The sequence below is a fragment of the Aulonocara sp. 'chitande type north' Nkhata Bay genome, linkage group LG1, assembly GCF_057382095.1.
Source record: "Aulonocara sp. 'chitande type north' Nkhata Bay isolate Kocher_YH1m ecotype deep benthic linkage group LG1, A_spYH_male_GT1.1, whole genome shotgun sequence".
Classification (NCBI taxonomy): Eukaryota; Metazoa; Chordata; class Actinopteri; order Cichliformes; family Cichlidae; genus Aulonocara; species Aulonocara sp. 'chitande type north' Nkhata Bay.
In genome coordinates this window covers 27,677,436-27,701,766 of record NC_141344.1, presented here as the reverse complement: position 1 = coordinate 27,701,766, position 24,331 = coordinate 27,677,436, and the positions used below count along the sequence as shown (strand labels likewise).

At 38.9% G+C, this 24,331-nt stretch overlaps 2 protein-coding genes across 4 annotated transcripts; both read left to right on the top strand.

The window, feature by feature from the left end:
- Window positions 1-2,252: 2,252 nt before the first annotated feature.
- LOC147339239 (uncharacterized) lies at window positions 2,253-7,593 on the top strand. The gene is made up of 10 exons (XM_086299235.1): window positions 2,253-2,378; window positions 2,712-2,922; window positions 3,543-3,727; window positions 3,811-4,026; window positions 5,182-5,596; window positions 5,840-5,961; window positions 6,057-6,296; window positions 6,532-6,693; window positions 6,882-6,971; window positions 7,060-7,593. Exons 1-10 carry the CDS (start codon window positions 2,253-2,255, stop codon window positions 7,228-7,230), a joined length of 1,938 nt encoding a protein of 645 aa, XP_086155361.1. The 3' UTR covers window positions 7,231-7,593.
- A 1,615-nt stretch (window positions 7,594-9,208) lies between these two features.
- pir (pirin) lies at window positions 9,209-24,067 on the top strand. 3 transcript variants are annotated; one of them, XM_086291002.1, is made up of 10 exons: window positions 9,209-9,407; window positions 10,442-10,560; window positions 10,644-10,736; window positions 12,220-12,300; window positions 17,719-17,925; window positions 19,428-19,512; window positions 20,241-20,285; window positions 21,663-21,745; window positions 22,186-22,252; window positions 22,386-24,067. In XM_086291002.1, exons 1-10 carry the CDS (start codon window positions 9,287-9,289, stop codon window positions 22,502-22,504), a joined length of 1,020 nt encoding a protein of 339 aa, XP_086147128.1. In that variant the 5' UTR covers window positions 9,209-9,286; the 3' UTR covers window positions 22,505-24,067. The 3 variants fall into 3 exon arrangements, with proteins under 3 accessions (XP_086147128.1, XP_086147141.1, XP_086147135.1); XM_086291015.1 differs by having other exon boundaries at window positions 9,270-9,407; window positions 10,464-10,560; XM_086291009.1 differs by lacking the exon at window positions 9,209-9,407 and adding an exon at window positions 9,433-10,377 and having other exon boundaries at window positions 10,464-10,560.
- Window positions 24,068-24,331: the final 264 nt, after the last annotated feature.

Here is a 24,331-nt window from a genome sequence, read left to right as displayed (position 1 = left end):
TTACAGCATTGAATGCTGAACTCCTATTTAAAGTAATTTTGAAATTTTCCACAAGAGCCTGTTTATGTGGATCATTGTTTGATTTATTATTTGAATAAATCATAAAGCTGTTTTTCATTCTTTTAACACTGCACATCATCACCAAATGGATGAAAGAAAGTATTAACAATTGATATGAACTCATTTTAAATGATGGTTTTAGAATATTTAATAGATTTTTTTTTTATCCCTCTTTGGATCTTGATGTTATTGATAAATGGCAGTTTGCTTGTCTTTCCTTTTGCCTTCTAGAGACCCAATAACAAAACCAATGTTGTTTTTGAATCTAATTATCCAGTCACACATGTGTGATGTGTCTGTAAGAGTTAGTTTTCTTTTCTCTCTTTTTTTCTTTTTTTTGGGCATTTTTTTATTTTTATTTTTATTTATTTATTTGATTTGCCTGTCCCTTTTGGATCTTTAGCCATCAGAATTGTTGTCTGAAGGCCAAGAAAGATGCCAAGCGAATTTACTTTACCAATTGGATCATCATGGCCTTGCCATATTGGTCCATTTAATTATGTATTTAATTATAATTATGTATTTATTTGCTTTGATTTTCGGTTGTTACAGACGGGACAGACATGACTGGGGGATAGGACAGGGAGAAAGAATGAAAGAAAGAGAGGGAGAGAAAGAAAAATAGAGGGGAGAAGAGACGGTGAGAAAGGGGGGAAGAAAAAAAAGAAAAAACAAATACAACACCTGGATCACCTGTATAAGAAAAAACAGAAGAGAAAACAAACCAAAAAGAGTAACATAATAAATACAACACCATCACAATAAACTAGCTAACAGTAGATAACAGTAGATACTAAATACTAAATGTTATTGTGCAGTACACAAGATCGACAGCGCACAATGTGCTTTGAGGTAGCACCCAAGAAAGGTGTAGTTTGTGTCTGTGAACACCCGTGTGCACACCTGTGTGGATCAGCACGCTTCTATTCAGAACTGAAGAAGCTTCTCGGATGAGAGGTGAAACGTCTTCAAACAACTTAAAGAAGTCCAGACGCTTTTCTTTGCAAGCTCCTTTGACTTCTATTCAAAAGGTTTCTCCATGTAACGATCTGCTAGGGAGTGTGGGGAGCCATAGCCCCGTGCCCCAGGGCATGAAGCAGGTATTGAGGAGATCCAGGCCCCAGACATCCAGAGGCCCCAGAGTACGAGGACCCAAGGAGGACCACCACAGGGGCAACTGTGCCACCCTCCTGGGAAGAGCTGAGGAGAGCCCCAAACGAGAGGTCACCCAGCAGCCGCGGAGCAGAGGCCAGAGGGGGTTGCTGTGACGTGCCCGCGGGCTCTTCCGGCAGCCATCTGTGCCAGAGAGGACCAGGCCTCAGGCCCAGAGGCCAGAGGCTTGAGGGCACCCCACCCCCCGGAAGGGGCCCAGCCGGGCCACAGGCACCAGGTCCCGCCAATCGGCCACCAGGAGTGAGTTAGTATTTTCTAACTGGTTGATTTCATTGTGCGGATGGGAGTAAATATATATTACTGTCTGTAAGCGACTGTGTGAACATTGCTTTATTGTAAAGATGAAGGTCACCTGGACCCAAACCTAGTAATTCAACAAAAATAATGGTCAGTGAGACAGTTTGTGACAAGAAGGTCATGGCGGCTCATTGTGCAGACTGTCCTGTAATTATGAAACAGAATGTTTTGTTAATTCACAGAAAATGTCCTTCTTTTTGTCTTCATTTATTGTTTTTCTCCAAAGAAAACAAAAAAAAACCCCACACAAACAAATTTCCTTAGGCAGTGAAAAAAGAATTTTTTTCTCATTTAGTTATTTATCTGTTACTTAATTACTTTAGTGCTGTATAAATAGCCTTGGGGGAGGTCTTCATCAATAAGACAGTCTGTAAAACTCATGAAAATGTATACCCTCCTTCACTTATTATTAGTCTTTGTTGGGACAATTCTGGCCCCTGGGCTTTATGTTTGACACACCTGTTTTAAAGCCTCCAGAGAATATCAGCGCTGTCCACAGCTAGAAGCCTGTAAAAACTTTCTTTTTCACATAACTGTATGACTGCAAACATATCTGTTATGCAGGGACTTTGATGCTTTGCTGCTATGATGAGTTGTTACTAAATTTATACAAGGGCGCACACACAAACAAGCAACCACACATTCTGCAGTTATTTCCAGCGTGCCCTGTGGAGCCACTGACATCCAGCTAAATCCGTAGATGTTCAGGTGGATTGAATTACATGAGAAGCCCACTCCACTGTTGCAACATTGGTAACAGCGGCACACGGTGGACCCTCAATCCAGTGTACTGGCCAGTTTTTCACCATCTCAGAAGCCAAAATAAGCTGATGAATAAATCCAAACAGGTACTGTGACATACTAAACATACAATGAGAAATTGTGCATGAAAGTGTGTGTCTGCCTCCTGAGAAGTTTTTTAAAACTCTACCTGGGAGAGTTTTAAAGACTCTTACAGTATTGATAAGTATGTAGCATTTTATCTGCTTAAATCTTGGCAAGAAAACAAGACAGCTTAAGTCTGTATTTGCATGTACGAGTGAACTTTGACAAACTGTGTTGTTTGAAGTTTCCTAAATTGCTTTTCAGAAACTCATACCAACTTTCTCGGTGTTGTCTTTAATAAAATCAGCAATATAAGAGTTGTACTGTTTGACATCATTACTGTATGTGTGTTTCAGATGGTGATACACGATGTGTTAATAATAGGAAGTGGCCCTCATGCCCTAACCCTGGCTAGCTTGCTATGTAGCAATGACTGGGACCCAAAATCAGATGTTAGACATGACTCGCTGTTCTCCACCTCCACCACCAAGTCTCAGCCAAGCACAGAAACATCCAGCAACAAGCCCAATACTAGCAAGATGAAGAGGAAGAAGAGGGTAACAGATGGTATGGTGTGCTTATCTTTACTTTCTCAAAACTGGGAAGATGTTAGGATTGTTACTGAGAATCTGAGTGTTCACAGGGAAACATTTTCAGGCAATTAACCAAACCGTCCGGCAAAATGAACTGAAGACAGATTGTTTGAATCGTTTTAAGCAGAAATACCAGACGTAATGTAGATCTGTTTATAAAGGGTTTGCACTTTATTTTAAAAAGCAGAGAATATTATTGGGCTGTTGGTCAGACAAAACAAGTAGATTGAAGAACATGAGTGATGAGAAACTGGGAGTTTTTCATAGTTTTGTAATATTTTGTTAACTAAACTACAAATGATAAAAATCGAAAGTATCTTATTACGAATAAATAAAATTCAAGTATCCACACAAACTGAACCAGATAATTTTGATTTTTTTTAGTCATTTAGACCTTTTCTGGATAGTTTTTAAATTGACTGTTTAAAAAAAAAAGCCGGCTTTTGTAATTCGCCAATTTTTCAGACATAACTGAGTTTTATGTGAACATGATAATGAGACTGAAGACGCACTTATTTTGATATCCACTGATGCTGTAAATAAGAATGAACAGTTCTCTCTGTTCTCTTTGTTGACAAATTAAATATTCTGCAGGCCAGGCGATGGAGGTGCAACATGCAAAGTTAACCACATCGGAGAGGACAGTTTGTTCCCCACTCAGTCTCAGAGTGGTGGACACCTATGGAGAGTGGACTGCTCTGTGGGAGAGCCAGTTCACAGCTCTGAACATCCCTCATCTGCGCTCACACTCGCTGGTGCACACAGACCCTCTTAATAAGGTAGAAGCACAATCGACTTCCCCTACTGTGGAAATGAGGTACGAATAAGAACGGTGTTAACGTGTGAATATTTGTCCTGACAGAAAGCGCTGCAGGAATTTGCTTTAAGGTGCGAGCGCTCGGCAGAGCTTCATAGCCTCCCAGAGCAGGTTTATATTCTGGATGAAAATGCGTTCTTTAACGACATGAGGCTCGGCAAGAAAGAGAGGAAACGTCTAAACATCAGCTCTGGGCTAAAGAAGAGTTTGTCCTTCAGTCTGCCAGGAACAAAACTAAGTGTGGATTTCTTCAAGGAGCAGGTGAGAGCAGCTGTGCGTGTAAATAGCATGTGTGCTTGTCTTGTTTGAAGTTACACTGCATTGATTGGTACACTTTGTAAGCTTTGATTGCTGCTCTTTTAACACCACATTTGTGTTACTGAATAAGAGAAGTTTGCATGCAAAACAGAATATAAACTTTGAAACTTTGAATCCTAAAATGAGACATTTCTTTTAGACAATGTGATTTCTTCTCTACCTGTTGCTGTTGGGGGAGCATCAAAGTTTGGAACAGAGCTGTGCTTTAGGATTTTATTTTGTTTTTAGATTCAGCTTGTTCAAACAGTGGGATTTCTTGTCAGCTTTTATTATTTTGAAGATGTCTAGTTTTAGTTTAGTTTTTATTAGCTTCATAGTTAAGTCTTTTTAATTTTTAATGTATGGAGGACATATGCCAGAGGCAACATTTAAGAATGTAAGAAAACCAGCAAGCTTTTTTTTTTTTTTGTTAATTTATGTTGTAATTTATGTTAGGTCAGTCTGTCTTGTCTCTGCTAGCCAGCTAACTAGGCCTCTTAGTTAGCTAGTTTAGTGTTTTCTGTTAATTTATGTTGTAAATTTATGTTGCATGTAGCACCTTGGTTCCTGGAGGAACATTGTTTCGTCTCACTGTGTACTGTTAAACTGTATATGGTTGAAATGACAATAAAGCCAACTAGACTTGACTTGAAGCTAATACAATAAGAACATCAATATTTGAAAACAATTGACTCGTGGTCTTATAGACATCCATCAAAGACTCATCAAACCTTATTCTTATAATTTAAGAAATAATCCAACTAATTTTATATCCTCCATATTTTATTTTAGTTGGTTTTACAACTTCACAAAATTAGTTTAGTTAGTTTCAATGTTAAATTTGTTTTTAACAGTTGTAGTTTTTATCTTTTATTTTGGTCAACTCAAATATTTTTTTCACACCTACTTTTAGGTTTGAGTTTAGTTCACTATTAAAAAAAACTTTGCAATAATGTAACTAATGTTGGATGACATCTTCTGCTGCTTCGAGAAACTCACCAAAACACCAATGGCAACAATAAATTGCTAATTGCTACCACTTATCCTACCAAATTTAAGCAGCATGAGCACCAAAATTTGAGAATTGCTGTTTCCTTAGCTATTTCAGTTAAAACACAGGTGGAGAGATACAAGTTGGACAAAGTGCTGCTGAAGGGAACAGTGGAGCACATCACCCCTGTGAAGGAAGACGAGACAGAGATGAAAGACGAGAACTTGAAACAGGAGGAGGAAAATCAGAGTGACGTCTTCAAGGTGTCTGATGCAAAGAGAAATGGGGCGGGGAAGACAGCTAAATATTTTCAAGTCCAACTTGAAGATGGCACCATCCTAAGAGCCTACCAGGTCGTCATGGCAACAGGTCCAACCCGTGCCCAGATGGCAAACATCCCATCGTGGGTGAAAAGCATTGGTGAAAGCTACCCAGAGGAGCGTTTACTGCATACAGTTCATCTCATGCATCATCTGCCGAATTCTAAGCAAAAACCTCGAGAAACAAATTGTGTGAGAGACAAAGATACTTTCGCTCCTCAAGGTATGTGAGATTTCTTTTAGAAATAATTTGATTACATAAACATTAAAGCTTTAGTGACCCAGTATCATAAAGTAAAACTCCGCTTTGTGAGTTGTTTGCACGTTTCCTAGAATGTTATAACCTTTGCTTTCTGATAAATGTCTTTGCTTCTGCAGACTTCGTTGGCCATTTGGCACCTATCCTCACACCTGCTCCTCCCTGTGCAAATACTGTGTGCTTGTGTGTTTCTGTCATTGTATGTAGTCTGTGAGCCCGGCCAGAGAGTAATGGTCATTGGTGGAGGTCTGACCAGCGCTCACGTCATCTCAGTTGCACTGCAACAAGGTGCCAGCCATGTGACATGGGTTATGAGAAAACACCTCCAGGTTTAGAGACTGTAAAACGGCACATGAACCAAAAATTAATAATAATTCTGTCCAACTCGAGTACACATTTTAGCTCGTGTTGTTTTCTTCCACAGCTGAAACAGTTTGACGTGGGTGACGTTGAGAGTTTGGTGGGTCGTTACTCTCATGTGGAGCACGGCATCAAGATGGATGGCCAAGCCTACCTACGGCAGTTCTACAATGAGAGGAGTCTCCACAAACGCCTTGCAATGATTCATCAGGCAAGGAAGGGAGGGGCCGTCACCCCGGAGGCCTACATCCATCTGCAGCCATTCATAGTGAACGGACAGGTGGATGTGAAGACGTACTGTCAGGTTTGTATTCAGTGTAGAAGGTCCCAAGAGTAAAATGAGATATGACCCACCAAGTAATGACAAACTTCTGAGTTCTACTACCTTTCCAGCATCCTAATGTGGACAAGTCACCCATGTTGGAGTTGCACAATGCAGTTACCTCACTGGCTTGACAGTGTGATAACTGCATTGTGTGCATTGTATGTCAAATAAGGCCTATAATGAACAGGGAGATAAAGAATCTCACACCGTCTAGGTGAGTGAAGCCAGCTGGTGCTACAGAAACCAGGTCTGGAGCCTTTCCCTCACCACCGGGGAGCACTGGACTGGAGATAAGATTTGGATTGCCACTGGCTGCAAACTTGATGTGAAACAGGACCCATTACTTTCTGAAGTGATGAAGGAATTCCCAATTCAGGTGTGTTATGTAGAGAAATGTGTAGTGTTTGTGCATGTACAACACAGAAGTGTATTGTACATGCACAAAGGTTTTGGAAATTACTTGTATGATGAGGAATTTTTTTATGTTTTCATGTAGTTTTTTTCTGCAATCAGTCTCTGGATATAAAAATAAATTATTGATGACATGTGTTTTGTGTTCTTTAGGTGATAGACGGATGGCCGTGCATAACAGAAAGCTTACAGTGGACAGAAGAATGCCCACTCTACCTGATGGGGCAGTACGCAGCTCTTCAGGTAAGTTTTACAAATTGTATTTGTAGTGATGTTTTTTTTTAGTTATATTACAGGCTGGCCGTGCCTTTCCCCCCAATTTCTCACATAGGTTGGACCTCATGCAGTAAACCTCGCTGGAGGACAGGCTGCCAGCATGAGGATTGCCAAGGACATTATAGGCCGTCATCAGCAGAAGGGTGGGCAGGCTGTTGAACTAAGTGGACAAAAACCAAAAACTGAAGAATACATTCAACAGATGCGAGGTCTGTTTTGGCTGTAAAATGACCACTTAGCCTGAGAAAGTCAAAAATAGCTGCTAGCCATTGCTCAAAAATAGAAGTCATCTCTTCCTGTTTATCTTGGTCAAGGTGTACTTGGAGAATAATAAATGTGGATGACTGAATATATGATCAAGTTTGGGAACTTCAACAAATGTGGTTTTAATAAAACGTTGATTTTTATGGGTACTTTATTTATGGGCTGTCAGACATACAGTCCTGATGTTGAACTGCATAAACAGGGTCTCTCGCAGCACGCCATCACTACTGAGATGGGGCGCAGTAAGATAGTCATTTGGAATTTCTTAAATGATCCTGAGGATCATGGAACAAAAACGTCAAGTGGAAGACCTAAAAAATTTCACCAGCACTGAGTGAAAAAATTGTTGTTTATTTGTTTAATAAATTTTGATCAACAAACTTTCCTTGTCTAATCATGCCCCACGGTGTGGTCTTTCTTTACTTGTGACTTCTTGATGTTGATAAATACAGTAAGTGGAAAAAATATATATAATATACATAATAATGTTCAACACATTATGCTTCTGCTCTGAGGTCCTGCCTCCATGTACTTATGCAATTAATCACAGGACAGCTGGACAGGTGTGTTTATAAATAATATTAAATTAGGCCAATTTTCTTATCCATACTTTTTGACCTGAGGGTAGAATTGATTGTGAACCGGAAAGAGAAAATGCTTATGAACTTGCAAATTAAAAACGTGATGCATTCGCCCTATGACAGCTGGGATAGGCTCCAGCGCCCCCCGCGACCCTGAAAAGGATAAGCGGAAGCGAATGGATGGATGGATGGATGCATTTAAGGTCATCCCGTTTGGTTTTTATTTAAGACGAGGATTTGTTCCACTGTGTGATGGCCGAGTTTCTTTTCTTGGAGATAGTTTCTCCTGCCTCAGAGAAAATCCTCTCACATGGAACAGAAGACGCTGGAGTGCAGAAAGTGTAGATATACAGGTATACCGTCTTCCTGGGTCCCACAGACAGCTAAAACGATTTAAAAAAAAATTAAATTGTTGCGCATTTTGTAGAATAACATTTTAAGATTATTTTAAAAATGCATATTTTTTTAATATTAAATTTAAGTCAAATGGAAGTGTTTCTTAAGTTATATAAGGATATTTATATTATGAAAAGCAGATTTCTGACATTTTAAGTTTTTCACATTTTAAGATAAAAAAAATAAACACACAAAACAAAAACAAACAAGAACTGAAAGCTGGCAAACCCACCCAACTGACCAAAAACCAACTCAAAATGCTCCCTGGCTGTAGCCCAGGTGGCAGAGCCAACCCGTTCTCACTCCCAAAGCGTAACATTTTACACTAGGTGACAAATCGTCACCTGCTACACGTCCGCCAATAGCTCCACGTTCTCCCTCTGTACTCGTGCCTGCCTGCAACAAAGCGAGCGCGAGCGATGTCTGTCTCGCGCTAGCAGCGCCTGTCCATCATAAATTTATCATCATATTCTGTATTATAATTTACTTTTTTGTGTTTGATAAGGTTTGTGGTGTTGCCGCACATGTCACAGACTGTATATTGGCTGTTTACACGACTCCACTTAAGACTAACTAAATAAGCGAACACGCGTGAGTCTGTATAAATTTATACGGCTCCATTTATACAGCCGTATTTTGCGTATCACGACGACAGGGGGGGAAAGAAGTAGTTCCTACCATTCCTAATTACTTTCTATTTTGTTCATGTTACTGATAAAATCCAAATTTGCCCAGATTACTAAAATATTGATATGTTAATATGAGAATCGATTCTTGAACATAAATATCTGCTATGGGAGGAGTCGATACTTCAGTATATTTCACGAAACTGCTCAACCACCTGCTGTTGGGATTTTTGAGGACTGCAGGAGAGCAGGTTTGAAGCAATGATTGTGGCTTGTGACCTATACTGCAGCCAGATGGCAGGGGGCGATAGAAACGGTTTAAAGAGGTTGAAAACCGCGCCCCGTGTGCCCGCAGTGGGCAAATACCTGCGCCTAGGGACACAACCGTTGCGGCATTTAATCATAAGGCTGAAAAATGATTAGTCATCCCTCCGCCCAAAACACAAACATACACCCGCTTCCGCCCCTGGCTTGTTATAGTAGGCTGCAATCTGAGCAGGTGAAGTTCCAGAAAAAAACTCGCTCCTGTCCGGCAGGTGAGTGTAACTACAAGCTAACAAGCTTGTATGAGCTGGATATAGCCTCTAAAAAGAAGTAGACGGCTAGTGCTTCTACACAGAGTGAGAACGGGCTTGTTCTTTACCGTGGTATGCTTTTTTTCTGTAAACGTCATTCTCCAGTCGCATTTAAACATTGCCGAAAGGGGTTTTCATGGCAGGTAATGCAGTACGGTGCGCCTTTATTTCCTAGAAAATGACGCAGTGTTGTTAAAGTTGTTCACTGAACAGAAAACAAGGGACTGCTGGTCACGTGATCACCAGACCAGCCTGCAAATCGGCTTCAAATCATCAACGGACATCGTTTCAGGAAGTGATCACACAACAGAGCCGGGAGCGAAAAGAGACGGCGTAGGCCTAACAAGGTCTGAAGAAGTATCAAATGAATACAGCGAAAGTTACAGGACCGAGCCGACAGCGAGAACTGATGATCAGCTGACCGATCAGCTGATCACTGCCGTCAGACTCTATGAGCTTTTCGCAGTGGCGCCAGATCAGCTGAGATCCTCCAGTTCGCCCAATCAAGTGTTTAAAAATCGGGGAATGAAATAGGGGCTATTTTGTCATATCTTGCTATTTTACAGTATTTTATTTCAGAATAGTCGCCTACAGCAGAGTTGAGGTTTTTTCTAAAGGATGAAATAATTAATAATCTATTAAAAACGTTTTTTTTACTTTGAGACTTCTAAGTCATTTGAGACACTACAGTCAATAAATACAGATATTTTTTTTTTAGAAAAGAAAGGTGAACTGAAACTTACACTGGTGCATTTTAAGAGTAAGGAAGTGCTTTAATAAAGATGGAGAGTTGAAATCTGAGTAATAGATATAAAATGAAAATTATTCACAAAAGTTATTACAAGTAGCAAATCAACAAATAAAAAAGGCATGTCACGGGTAAACTAAAGATTTTCTTCTTATTATTATCCTTTTTTTAGTGAATGCTGAGGTATGTTATGTATTGTTTTATATCATTGTTTTGAATGTTTATGTATATGTTGTATACGTTGTAGTGACTACCGAAATCTTCCCCAGAACGATGAATGTGAGGAGAGTGCAAAAGACAGTTCTGAGTGTGGAACAGGAAGAGGGGCTCGGCGCTCGGGTCCGCAGGAGCATTGGGAGAAAGGAGGTACGCTCTTCAGCTGTCATGCTGCTTGCTGAAAATGCACTCAACAGCACTCCTCAAACATATGCTGCATATTTTATTTCCAGCTGAGGAACCTGGATCCTTTTTTGATGCTGGATGAGTTTAGAGTGAGCAAGCCAGCGGGATTTCCAGACCATCCTCACAGAGGATTTGAGACGGTGAGGCTGTGTGAGTGTGTGACCAAAGATTTACAAGTTCCAGATTCTCAAGTTTGGGAATTTGCTGCTCTTCCTTCCTGCGTTTGGTCTTTCTGTTTGGGGGGGGGGAGCAATCAGTTTTGTATTTTTCCTTTAGAAAATTATGAGAATTCTTTCAGTGTTTTACAACACTTAATAGACAAAAAAAGAAAAGATTTAAAATTTGCATTTTTAAAATCAAAATCTGCAACAGGTTGCAAAGCAGCGTATGAATGTACAACGTGAAAGTACTGCAGTTGTCAACCTTTCAACTAAACGTTGTCACACAGTTTAACTAGTACATCACCAGCAGGTGAAATTCCTCCTTTTGTCACTAGATGGTGACATTAGGACAAGGCCCAGGAGATAAATGTACCACCTTCATTTATACAAACATTATTTCAGGTTGATTGACCTTTTTAAAACATAGATAAAGTCCAAGGTAGAAAAAACACTAATATTTCATGCCACTGTAAAGTTTGCATAAACTCACCTTTTACCCAGAATGCTTTGCAAGGAAACGTGCAAAGAATCAAATGAAGAAAAAAAAAAATCCCCTATTTTGAAATGACCAAATGCCCCAGCTATTAGTGGAGCAACTTTACTTTTGTGGGAGAGGTTATTTTAAAATAAATGCCAAATATTTGTACATATTTTTTTACTGAATTTGTGATCCACATTTAGAAGCTTGAAGGTCTAAATGTGATTTTTTTTAAAGCAAATTATTTTCTAAAAGGTGATGTTGTCTTCACCTTTTGCATTTTACTCATTAATCATTTTATGGATCACACAAATTAAATATGAAGTAGCCAAAGCTCTTTCTAGAATGGATATCACAATTTACACAAAACATCAGCAAAGCTGCTACCATAGCTATGAATCAATGAAGTGTGGCAGGCTTGACTTGTGTCTTCATAGTCTTGAAAACCCAGACGTTGTCCTTAGATTGCCGGACTTCCCCCAACTTTATTTGATTTGGCAGATGCGACTTAAATCTCCTGGTGTGGGTGGACAGGACTAGGCTTCACTCCCAGCATGCCTTTCAGCAGGTGTGTTTGTACACACTTACATGACTTTTGAAATCACACAGCTGTGGAGACAGATCGCATGCAGTTCACTGCGGGAGCCCAAGCGTTCCTCTCTTACACAGATGTTCACCTTTGAGCTTTTGACCTTACTGTCAGTACTTCTCTTCCTGTCTACTCTGACCACTCTGAAAAAAAGTCCATATTTTTAAAAGTTCCTGCTTAAAAATATGTGAAAACAAGCCTTTTTGTGTTAATGAAGCAAATAAAACAATGGTAGAGTTAATGAAAATTTTTTTTATGTTTTATAAAGGATTTTGCCAAAACCTGTTTAGTAAAGGTGCCATAAAAGGGAAAAACTCTAATCATGCCTTTTTTCAATTTTAACTGTGACTAAATACTGATAATGGGTGATTATGCTGTTTATATGTGTCTTTCAGGTAACATATCTTTTAGAGGGGAGCATAGCGCATGAAGACTTTTGCGGCCATTCAGGACGACTGAAATCTGGAGATCTGCAAGTATGGCTTTCTACAAGGGGACCTCTAATGATTTTTCATATGTATACAGTATACTGTTAAAGTGGTGGATGCTCATATTAAACAAGGTCAAAGTTTCAAATAAGGAGTTCTGCACTGGCAGGAGTATTCCCTCTGAGCTAAAAACTCAGACCTTGTTCAACAAATCATACACTGTACATAAAAGATGGAAAGAGCCATCATGATGTCACCCTTTAATTTTTATGCCGCGTTTTTGTAACTGACTTCGACTAGAAAGTTAGCCAGAGTTCATAAGTTACCAGCTAAGCTTGGCTAGCAAGGTACCTCCATATATGACATACCTACGGTGGCTGGGAAGTGCAAAGCGCAACAAATTAAAAAACGGCAACAAATTAAAAACAAATAAAAAATCCGCAACAAATTAAAAAACCACAACAAATTAAAAATCCACAACAAATTTAAAAAACGGCAACAAATTAAAAATCCACAACAAATAAAAATCCACAACAAATTAAAAATCCACAACAAATTAAAAAAAACGCAACAAATTAAAAATCCGCAACAAATTAAAAATCCACAAAAAATTTAAAAAAAACGCAACAAATTAAAAAACCGCAACAAATTAAAAATCCACAACAAATTAAAAATTCACAACAAATTAAAAAAACGCAACAAATTAAAAATCCTTGACGGAAAGGGATTGTCTGAAATACCGGAAGTGACACAACGATTAGCCTAATAGGGCTTTTGGAGAGTGATGTCGCGAGAGGGGGTGTGGCCAGGATTTTTGGTTGAGGCGCCATGTTTCTGGGCCGAACAAAGCGCTAGTGAAAGAGGAGCGAAAGTACACGGATAACCCCAGCTATGGTTCGTACTTGCTGTGCGGTCGGTTGTAAAGTTAGATCGCACGACCGGCAAGGGAATAAGGTTGAAAATGGTTTATCTTTTCATTCTTTCCCCACCTGGAAGCAACATGAGGCAGCTCATGTATCGGATGTTACCAAAAGAAGGCGTCTAGTCTGGATAGCAGCTGTGAGACGAGCTGATATCCAGTTCTCTTCCATCTCCAAATATCTGTTGGTGTGCTCCAGACATTTTCATTCCGGTAAGTTATGGATATGTTCATATCACTCTTTATCCGGTCTTTTAAGTCTGACATCACTAGCCGTGTCTTGGTCAAACTCCGCTGCAGGTCCATAAATCACACGATCACTGTGGCATCACGGAGTGTTGAAAAACTATCTAAAGTCTTTCATCTGTAATAAAATGATCAGCGTTCTGCTCTACCATGTGTAACAATTGAGTTTATCATCCAGGCATCCATGAAAACGAAATTAGCTGGAAGTTAGCTCGCTAGATTCCATCTAAATACAATATAGCATGTCCTAACTGAGGGATTTTGGAAACAAATTCAAACGTACAGCTCTGTTATCACTTCCAACATAAATGAAGACAGAAAACTAAACAGCAGTGACGTTTGTAGGGTTACTGAAGTTTGGCTAGCTGGCGTATAATGATGTGCTACGTGACGGCTAGCGACACAGCTATGTGAGCAATATATAAACACTCTAACTTTTTCCACTTGATAAAAGTTATCGTGAGGATTCTCGGTGGTCAGGAACAAATGTAATCTCATGGCAGGATGCTGTAAACGGACCAAACTTCAGCCAGGAGAACAACTGAGATAATCCATCCACAAGGATGAATAGGATTAGTCATTCATATACTGCTGCATGGGCTGGGCTGTAGCTACATCGTAAGGTTTTAAAAACTGAGCTTTCAAATGATTAGTGGTGATAGAAGCAGAGGGAGGCCAACAGTGATCACTTACTGTTTTTAGGAGTTTTTTGAGATTAAATAGAAGACAATACAAAACTTTAAACATGTTAACAACACAAAACCCATATTAAACGCAGACTACTTTAGGCCTGGAAGCAGGATTTGTCACACCATCACTTAAAGACCAGATAGCCTATTAGTTTTCTTTTCGATGCACTCTGAGGTCATAGCAAATTAGAAAAAAAAAACATCCTAATGAGTGATTTTGCAGAACTACGTTCTATTTATAGACTTGCTAATTTGGCATTATTGCAGCAAACCAGCCAATGAAATAGATGAAACATCGTGACTGGGTTCCAGCGCTACACAAGGGACCTGCTTCAAACATACCACCATGCCAATCAGATTACTTCTTCCATGTGAGGGTGAAGAGGTGACCCTTCTGGATAAGACAGTAAAGGTTTGCTGCCGTTTTGGTGAACAGTGTGGTAGTAAAACCAGGGAAAAATGAAACTTGCTCCTGTTAAATATTCTTAAGTCTTGTGCTGTATAGAATTTGTTTCCAAAATCCCTCAGTTAGGACATGCTATATTGTATTTAGATGGAATCTAGCGAGCTAACTTCCTGCTAATTTCGTTTTCATGGATGCCTGGGTGATAAACTCAATTGTTACACATGGTAGAGCAGAACGCTGATCATTTTATTACAGATGAAAGACTTTAGACAGTTTTTCAACACTCAGTGATGCCACAGTGATCGTGTGATTTATGGACCTGCAGCGGAGTTTGACCAAGACACGGCTAGTGATGTCAGACTTAAAAGACCGGATAAAGAGTGATATGAACATATCCATAACTTACCGGAATGAAAATGTCTGGAGCACACCAACAGATATTTGGAGATGGAAGAGAACTGGATATCAGCTCATCTCACAGCTGCTATCCAGACTAGACGCCTTCTTTTGGTAACATCCGATACATGAGCTGCCTCATGTTGCTTCCAGGTGGGGAAAGAATGAAAAGATAAACCATTTTCAACCTTATTCCCTTGCCGGTCGTGCGATCTAACTTTACAACCGACCGCACAGCAAGTACGAACCATAGCTGGGGTTATCCGTGTACTTTCGCTCCTCTTTCACTAGCGCTTTGTTCGGCCCAGAAACATGGCGCCTCAACCAAAAATCCTGGCCACACCCCCTCTCGTGACATCACTCTCCAAAAGCCCTATTAGGCTAATCGTTGTGTCACTTCCGGTATTTCAGACAATCCCTTTCCGTCAAGGATTTTTAATTTGTTGTGGTTTTTTAATTTGTTGCGGATTTTTAATTTGTTGCGTTTTTTTTAATTTGTTGTGGATTTTTAATTTGTTGTGGATTTTTAATTTGTTGTGGATTTTTAATTTGTTGCAGTTTTTTAATTTGTTGCCGTTTTTTAATTTGTTGCCGTTTTTTAATTTGTTGCGGATTTTTAATTTGTTGTGGATTTTTAATTTGTTACGGATTTTTAATTTCTTGCGCTTTGCACTTCCCAGCCACCGTACATACCAACTACTTAGTGCAACAGTCAAAGAAAATACTAAAATTCCGATGATTCAACTAAAATGTTCCACCAATGCCAAACGTGGTATATTTCAGCCATTTGAATTAGCAATGCCGAAGTTTTGAGAGACAACTAAGACTTTAGCTGACTCCATTTGGTAAGTTCAATATTTTTATCACAATTTAAACAAGAGTGCTAACAAATCAACACTCTATAGTTGTCATAAAAAGGGAAATTAGTTTTAGAGACCAAAACCAAACTTGGATATAGCCCTTATAAATCTGGAGATTTTATGGATTCATTCACTCTTCAAGACAGCCTCAAGTGGTCATTCAGGTAGCTGTTCTTTTTTTTTTCACTCCCACAGTGGCTTAATTTTCCAGTCCCAGAGGCTGCCAGTTGGCACTGATATGTGGATTTTGAACCAAGCACAGCTGTTTCCCAGTATATCCAGTGTTTGCGCTAAGCCTCTATTGACTATAGCCTCATATTTGGATTCAGTAAGGCAGGGGTGTCAAACTCAAATACACAGTGGGCCAAAATTCAAAACTGGAACAAAGTCGCGGGCTAACAATAATATTTATTGAAAAAAAAACTTCCTCCAGATATAAGAATGACTCTTTTCTTATGGACTCAAATAAGTTTTGCTGGAAAACTGAATATGGAACAAGCAAAGCTTAATACTAAACAATATATATATTAGCTGTATAATACCAGTAGGCCAGCTCTAATAGTAATTTGGTATGGCTTCGCGGGCCAAATGTAATTAGGCTGCGGGCCAAATTTGGCCCGCGGGCCAGAGTTTGACACCTATGCAGTAAGGCTTCAACAGTAGAACAAGACTTAAGTTTATGAGAGCATATGAATCCTCACAAAACTCATTACATATGCATTACAATGTTGTGCACTCACACTAATTGGATATTGTGGCCTCTGGGATGTTTCCTCTGTTTTAAAGTAGTAAAGCAATATTCACACAAACACAGCCCACTGACTCAGCTTCAGTGTGCAGCAGAGGTTTAGTCCGTTCAGCTGGATTTGTTCTAACCCACCCCGTGCACCCTCAGTTGGCTCTTGTGGGAGCTGCAGATGCTCAAACAGACGCCTGCCTGTCCTAACTGAAAATCTAGACTATGTAGATGAAAGCAGGTTTTCATTAGAGGAAGAGGTGAAGAAGCGATCAGCAAAGAAAATGTTTGAGAATGTTCTTGGGTTAAGTTCAGATACGATGGAGCGTCGTAATGATTTTAGATGGTGACTCATTTTTTAAATCCAAACCAGAAGCTTTGTTCTAAGTTACAGATATTTCATACCTATTTAATGATAACAGATATTATTATTATTAATTTTCAAATTTTATTCTCTGGGATTTCCTAAGGGTTTGTACTAATTTTCTGCTACATTTATACATTTTTAATTTTCCAGTTTACATCAAGTAACTGATAAATAAAAACCTGCATGATGAACACTCTTAGATAAATGATAAGTGGGCAGATATAGTTAAACAAGGTTGTGAGCTCAAATTTCTAAAGGAGATGAGGAGAGACTCCCAATCTAAATTTGCAATTTTTTTCAAAGTCTATCAGTGGTTCTAGTTCCTTCTGGGCTGTGCTGTGTGGGTGTTTTTTTGGGGGGTTTTTTTTGTTTAGGTGGCTGTCAAACAGTATTACAGGACACCCGCCTAGAAGAACCCAATAAATATAGTTGCACTTAGTTTAAGTTATATTTCATTATTTGTGTACATACACACTCTTCTATCTAAAAAACACACATTGGCATACTGGTGACACCAGACCAAAAATGAGGGGATCACCAAGGTTTCAACACATCCTCTCAGGGAGATTTATGTCTGTACAAAATTTCAACATCCACTGTCAGCTTTTCAAAGCTGTTTTTTCCAAAGTGATGAATCAGTCGCTGATCACCACCATCCACACGTGTTAGGCCCTACACCAAACCATTGAAATGCAAATAGTATCCAGCCCACCTCTAATCCAAACACAAAATTCAAACAGACAATAATAAACTGTAATTCTTTTCATTAGTCCTATCATACACATGCTTGCACATCATTTGTGAGTGTGTCTTTTGTACATGTGAATTATTTCTCCTTGTCCACCAGTGGATGACTGCAGGACGGGGGGTGGTCCATGCTGAGATGCCCATGTCAGAGGAGCCGGTAGTGGGCTTACAGTTGTGGGTTAACCTGTCAAGGCAAGAAAAGATGGTGGAACCTGCGTACCAGGAGCTTAAAGGCTCAGATATCCCCAAACCCAGCCAGGGAGGAGTTGCAGTCACTGTGATATCTGGAGAAGCTTTAGGAGCAAAGGTGTGTGCATGTGTGTTTGTTTTTGTAATTCATCTGCAGGGATCTGATGTCACTAAAACCTTTGTCCTACCAAGTCTATCAGACTACCACCCTAAAACTGGGCATGGTGTTTAGTTTCCTGTTAGCTGCTGATCTCATGATGATTGCTCATTTGCTGGATGCTTGAGGCAAAAAGGAAAAGCCTACAAACAGTATGTGGGTGTGTGTGTGCATCTAGGATAGGGGAAGGAGCCTGTTACTGCACTGTTTGACCAGAGTGAGTGTCTGAAAAGAGGAAACTACAAATAAGAAGCAGATTGTTCGGCGCTGTGAGGGTTGACTTGTTAGTTAGTTGTGGTTTGCCTTTGTGCTTGTTCTAATACTTTTGTGAACATCGGTGGAAGTTGATGTGGAGGTTGTTTAAGGAAGTGGGCACTATTGACACATTTTAGGTTAAATGTAAGACTGAAAGTGAAGGAAATTGATCCAACTAGTTGTTTGAAGTATGTGTTTGTGTTCATCCATGTATGTGGACTCTAATATACCGACAATCAGAATGTTTTATTAATACCAGAAGACATTATGTTGTCAGTGTTCCTCACGACAGTAAGAAAAGTAACTAAACAAACGAAATTAAATAATAAAATATATTACACACTTGTACAGTGAGGGATTGTATAGTGAGAAATGATCAAAGTTCCCAAGGCCATAGTAAAAGGACTTGGAAACAGTTTGCTGCTTGTGATATACGTGTGTGTGTGTGTGTGTGTGTGTGTGTGTGTGTGTGTGTGTGTGTGTGTGTGTGTGTGTGTGTGTGTGTGTGATGAACAAGGTTACTGCTGGTAACATTAAATCCTCTGATGTGTGCTGTGTAAAAAGAACAGTTCAAAGAAAGCATTAAAAGCCTCAAATGACACCAACATTACATTTATTGGTTAAGCTCATCACTTTGGTCTCCTGCCATCGTATCTATTTTTTTAAACCGGCAAGTTAGTTTAAATTTAATTGTGCCCAGTTTTATTCCCACACTTTGTAAATGTTTTCACAATACACTTTTAATTGCTGTTTACAGTACAGCCTTCTTGGGACAGCAACCATGTCACAATACACATCTGGAACAAAAATAAAGAGACCAAAGTGGAAAAAATGTAGCCTATGACTGTTACTGAGTCCCTCAAAGTAAGACATAAATAAACAAAGTACTACATGAATGTGATGACATTCACATTTGAAGGAGACTTTTTCCTTATCTTAATGCATTTATGTCAAAGCACTAGTCAGCTATGGTAAATTAAGACTAAGACTAGTCTTAATTTACCATAGCTGACTCCACATCGCACTCCACCAGGCACCTATGTAACACGTACCGGTGCAATACTCGCAAATATAATAACTGTTTAACAATTACTCAAATATACTCAAATATTTTATATCTTCAAACAAAAGAATAACTGTGTAACTCTCCTTGTTGCTGTCTTGCTCTCTCTTGTTTTCTTTTTCTGTTTCCTTTTTCTTTTGTTTAGTCCAAGATCTACACGAGAACTCCGACGTTATACCTGGACTTCAAATTGCAGGCAGAGGCCACGCATGTGCAGCCTGTCCCTCAAGGTAGGAAAAATTAGAAACTAGTTTCTCTAACATGAGTTGATAATAATAAAATTCTTAATCATGTCTTTGATGATGCTTACATAAACATCTTGTGGTCACTCTGGGAATGACGCCGTCTGTTACTGAACTATTGGTTCTCCAGTGTTGTTGCCAGGAGGGGACTGTGTTCTCCACAGGCTGTGTTGAATATTGGCATATTTGTAAAAGAGACAGAACAATGACTAATGCTTCTGGATATAAGAAGTGTTTCAAACTACTTTTTTCTAAAGCAACAGTAAAACAAACTCCAAACAAATGTTTGGCTTTTAAAATAAGACTTTTTAGAATAAAAATTAGGTTGAATCCATGATTAATAAAGCCTCTTGTTTCTATCCATGATACCACTTTGAGACTTGGTATTCTATAATCTTCAAATTTTCATATGTTCCTTTTTCCAATAAATAAATAAATACAAATCCTAGATCACAGCACAAAATGTAAATAGCAAAATGCATCTGCAAATAATTATAAGGCTTTATTTCATTAAAACATAAATGACCTGTCAAATGTTAAAACTGAGAAGTTGTGAATTAAATTAAATTTATGTCAGTGTCAACAACCTTTTTTCCGATGCCTACAAATGTCCAAAAACACAATAAATTCAGGTGGAGGTGAATTGTCTTTTAAAACAATTGACCTATTTTGTTATTACGCCTGTACTTAAGATATGATGTTTCTGTGCTTGACAGGTTGGACCACGTTCATCTACACACTATCAGGATCCACTCATGTTGGTAAGTTTCTTCTTTATTTGACTAATTATTACTTTCCTAATACCTATTTTATTGTTTCTTATTGTTTAACAGCTCAGATTAATGTAAGGAGATTGGTTGTGCTCCACCTGAATTCTTCTGAAAGTTGATCTGGTCATTTTTGTGTGAGCTTGCTGGCAGGCAGACAGCCTTTCGAGGGTAGTGCTCTGTTTGGATTTGTGCACTGGTTTCCCTCCTCGCTCGTCCTGGGGCCTTATCAACGTTACAAAAATGTGTGTGATCTCAGTCCAGCTGCATCTTCCTTTCAGCTTGATGGATATCGACTGTCACTCAGCTATGATCTCTTTAGACTAGATCACTGCAGGTGATCCAGCATCTCTGGAAATATAATAGTGCACCTGTGTGTAAAATACCACCATCTCACTGCTTGGCTTCTTATGCCGCGTCAGTATTCCTGTTTGGTCTGTGAACTATATTGTTTCATGCTTATTGAACAGCATGGTGTGATCAGGGAATTCCCCTCACATGCGAACAAACTCTCTCAGAGAATGAACTCATTTTCAGAGGCTTTGTTAGTTTGTTGAAACCTGTTGTGTTCTGTCAGAATTTCCCTTTTAATATCCTTCATTATGATTCAGTTGCTCCATTGTTACACTGCAGGGTCTCTCAGACTGGCTGTAATTTCGAGCAGATGTTTGATGACACGAGAGGATGAAAATGAGTTCTAAGATTAAAGAAGTTATTTGATTTTAAAGTCTCTAACTCTACAGGCAGTCCTCCCAAATCAGCACCAGCTGGCTTTGATGAATGAATCCAACACAAGTGGGATTGGCTGTGTTTCTCAGCATTTAGTGTTGGTGTTGCGAACAAACTGCTCAAGCAGGTTGAAAGTGTAAATGGCTGAAACATGGAGGTGGCAAATTTACTCTTTGTTGCTAATGATGCTTATTTCGACTCACAAGCCACAAACTTAATCACTTATATTTGTATTTTGTGTTGCTCTGTACATGATTTATGGCGAAGTACAATTCTATGGATGAAATGTGTACTCAGTTTCATTCGTCATAAGAAAAAATGGGATTAATGTGGCAAAATGCTGGGAAACTGTCACATTTAGAAATATAAATGAAGAATTTAACAAATATTATTATTATCATTATCAATATGTCAAACTTATAATATGTTTGAGATCATTTATGGCATCTTAAAACAAGTATGAATACCTTTACTCAAAGCAAAAATATATAAACTGATGTCAGTATAAAACGTGAGATCATCACATTGAATTGTTTTGCAGCACGGTAAAAGATACAAATATCACGCAGCTGAACTTGTGCTTTGCTTTTACTCGCTCACAAATATCATGCCTGGAATATTGGACTTCCCTTTCTTTTCAAGGCCCAGATGAGGAGCAGCAGCAGGTGGAGCCTCATCACACTGTGGTGTTTGGGGATGGAGACTGTGTCAAATTTGAAAACAAGGTTAGAAAAATGTCTTTCACCAGTAGTATGCTATGGGAATTTTCCACCCCCATGTCATCTAGTGGTGTCTGTGAAGGTTCTCAGTCATCCAGGTCATCGTAGTCAAAGGAGCTTGCGAAGAAGCTCTAGTGGTGATTTTTCTGCCTTTGTGAGGTGTTTTTAGTGTGAACTGTCAAGATGCAAGGTGCTGAACCCTAGATCTTTCCTCATGCAGTGTGATTGGTAGAAAGCACTTAAAGCTTTAGAATAAAGTGCCTTGTAAATGAGACTTGTAGTAAAAGTGCTATTAAAGCACCAGTCCATTTACCAAATGGTGAACATGTCTTTAGTCCCTATCTCTAAGCGGGGAGCTACTGACTTTGAATTGTGAAAAACGTTAGTCTGTCCACTTTAAATTCAAACAAATATTACTTCATTTCTTCTTGTGTTTTTTTCCTTAGGGCTCCGAGGTTTCCCATTTTGTGCTGATCGCTGGACAACCAATCAACGAGCCTGTGGTACAACACGGTTAGTCATTGGTGTCCTTTCCTCCATGCCGGCACAAAGTCACTGACAGACAAAAAAAGATGCTTTGTGTTTTTAGGGTATAGTTGATGTAACACAGCTGTGATGTAACACTCGTGTTGTGTCTGCTGTTCAGGTCCATTTGTCATGACCACAGAGGACGAGATCAGAGAAGCTTTCAGAGACTACCAGAATGGCAGAAATGGCTTTGAGAGGGCTCCAAACTGGAGATCCAAGATCAGGGATTCTGTTTGACCACCATATCCTGACACTCTTTTAGTATTTTAGTATTTAGTATTTATTTATTTATTGTCATTGTCAAGAACAATGAAATTGCGTTTGGGGCTTCCATACAACCCAAAAAAAAGAAGAAAATAATAAATACCCCTTAAAACCCAAGTGTACATATTTAACCCAGTGTGACTCCAATGCACAGAAAACATTTGTTACTACAGAAAAAACATAAGGTGGTTTTAGTTTGGGATAATCATATAAAGATGGGAAAAGTTTAGTTTTTGAGAACTTGTTTTTATTTATTAATCTTTGATTTATGTGTGATTAAATTAAACTTGTTACATGAAATGACCACAGCAGGAAATATGCTTGTAAGAACTTCGTTGTGTTTTGGTACAAAGTAGCAGGGTTTGAATCATTTAACATGAAGTTAAGGTTACAGTAATGCAGTGGCCATGGTAAGAAGAGACACTGGCTATCAGTTTGAAACAGGAAATGGATAGACTACCCTGACCTCCTCACTCAACTGAGAGTAACTCTATAACACTCCCAGAGTTATTATGGCCACTACAGGTCACTGTCAAGTGTTTCAAAGGGTTGCTGTTTGCACAAACAACCTGTGGAGCTGTTTCAATCGGGGGGCAATCATTATCATTTATGTGAGAGTTACAGCACTGTGCAAAAGTCTTGAGCCACACCTCATTTCTTTATATTTTGCTTCCAAAGTCTGAACCAACAATTCTCCAGACTTCCTTGACTGTTTTATTTTTTGTAAAGCCATTTAATACTGACCAATTAATCATTCAAGAGATAAGCCAGTGTTGTTGTTACACATAACAGGCAACTTAACAAAGAACCTATTTTAAATTGGCACTTTGTTACTAGCAGCCTCTCACAAAAACACACAATTTATTCCCATTTTTGTAGCTGAATCTCTGAAAAATGCCAAAGAAAACATAGTTTGACAGACAGAAATTAGTAATTATGTACCAGCAAGGTGATTTCCGAAGAGGTATCAGCATGATGTGCAGTGTGTCCTTGAAACAAACTGCAGAAACTGGGCAAATTATCTACAGGAAATGAGTAGTATCAGAAAGTCATGTTCTTAAGAAATAGGAGAAAAACCTGACACAGGAGCTTAGAGATGTATCTGACCTTTCATTTGATCCATCTTTGGAAAGCTTTAAAGCACAAATTGACCTTCAAACTTGTTAGATTTGCCTTATACTGTATTTCCATGTATGTATAAATATGTTTCAGTAAATTGTTGCACCTATTTCCCATTTTCCTGGCAAAATATAAAGACATGAGTGGTGACTTCTGCATAGTCATAGCAGATTAATAGACTAGATGCCATGTGTAAATGCTCTTCTCAGATGTACTCGTGCTTTCTTTGGTGCCAGAAATGAAAGTGAAAGATTTAAGGTTTGATCAATGACCACTATAAGAATCATCCGTGTTATTTTACTGGTTTGTCAGCATTTCTGTCCAAATTTAACCACAATAAAAGTTTCTATGCTAAATAAAATGTACATTATTGCAAGCCTTGTGCTCCTACTTCTCTCCCCTTCTTGCTGTCTCTTCTCAGCCAGCGTCTGAGGTTCATTTTCCACAAACATCTAAACACAATTTCAATTCCCAGTTTGCTCTGCCTTCTCATCTCTCTCAACATCACAAATAAAAGTTTTAGCATAATATAACATGATAATTTGGGGGACGCTTAGCATGTGCTCTTGTCTTAGGATCACTGCTTTTATAAGGGAATAATTTAACAAAAGTAAAGTGAGATTCTTTAAATGTACTGGTTTGTGCCCAGTTAAAACCTAATAAACCACATGAAAGTCTTCA

Bases quoted from the DNA above. Each gene is read 5' to 3' on its own strand.
- pir (XM_086291002.1), top strand. From the start codon at position 9,287: ATGATTAGTCATCCCTCCGCCCAAAACACAAACATACACCCGCTTCCG. The intron at 10,737-12,219 runs GTGAGGCTGTGT...TGTGTCTTTCAG, and splicing joins CTCACAGAGGATTTGAGACG to GTAACATATCTTTTAGAGGG. The intron at 17,926-19,427 runs GTGTGTGCATGT...TCTTTTGTTTAG, and splicing joins GAGAAGCTTTAGGAGCAAAG to TCCAAGATCTACACGAGAAC.
- LOC147339239 (XM_086299235.1), top strand. From the start codon at position 2,253: ATGAGAAGCCCACTCCACTGTTGCAACATTGGTAACAGCGGCACACGG. The intron at 4,027-5,181 runs GTGAGAGCAGCT...GTTAAAACACAG, and splicing joins TGGATTTCTTCAAGGAGCAG to GTGGAGAGATACAAGTTGGA. The intron at 5,962-6,056 runs GTTTAGAGACTG...TTTCTTCCACAG, and splicing joins TTATGAGAAAACACCTCCAG to CTGAAACAGTTTGACGTGGG.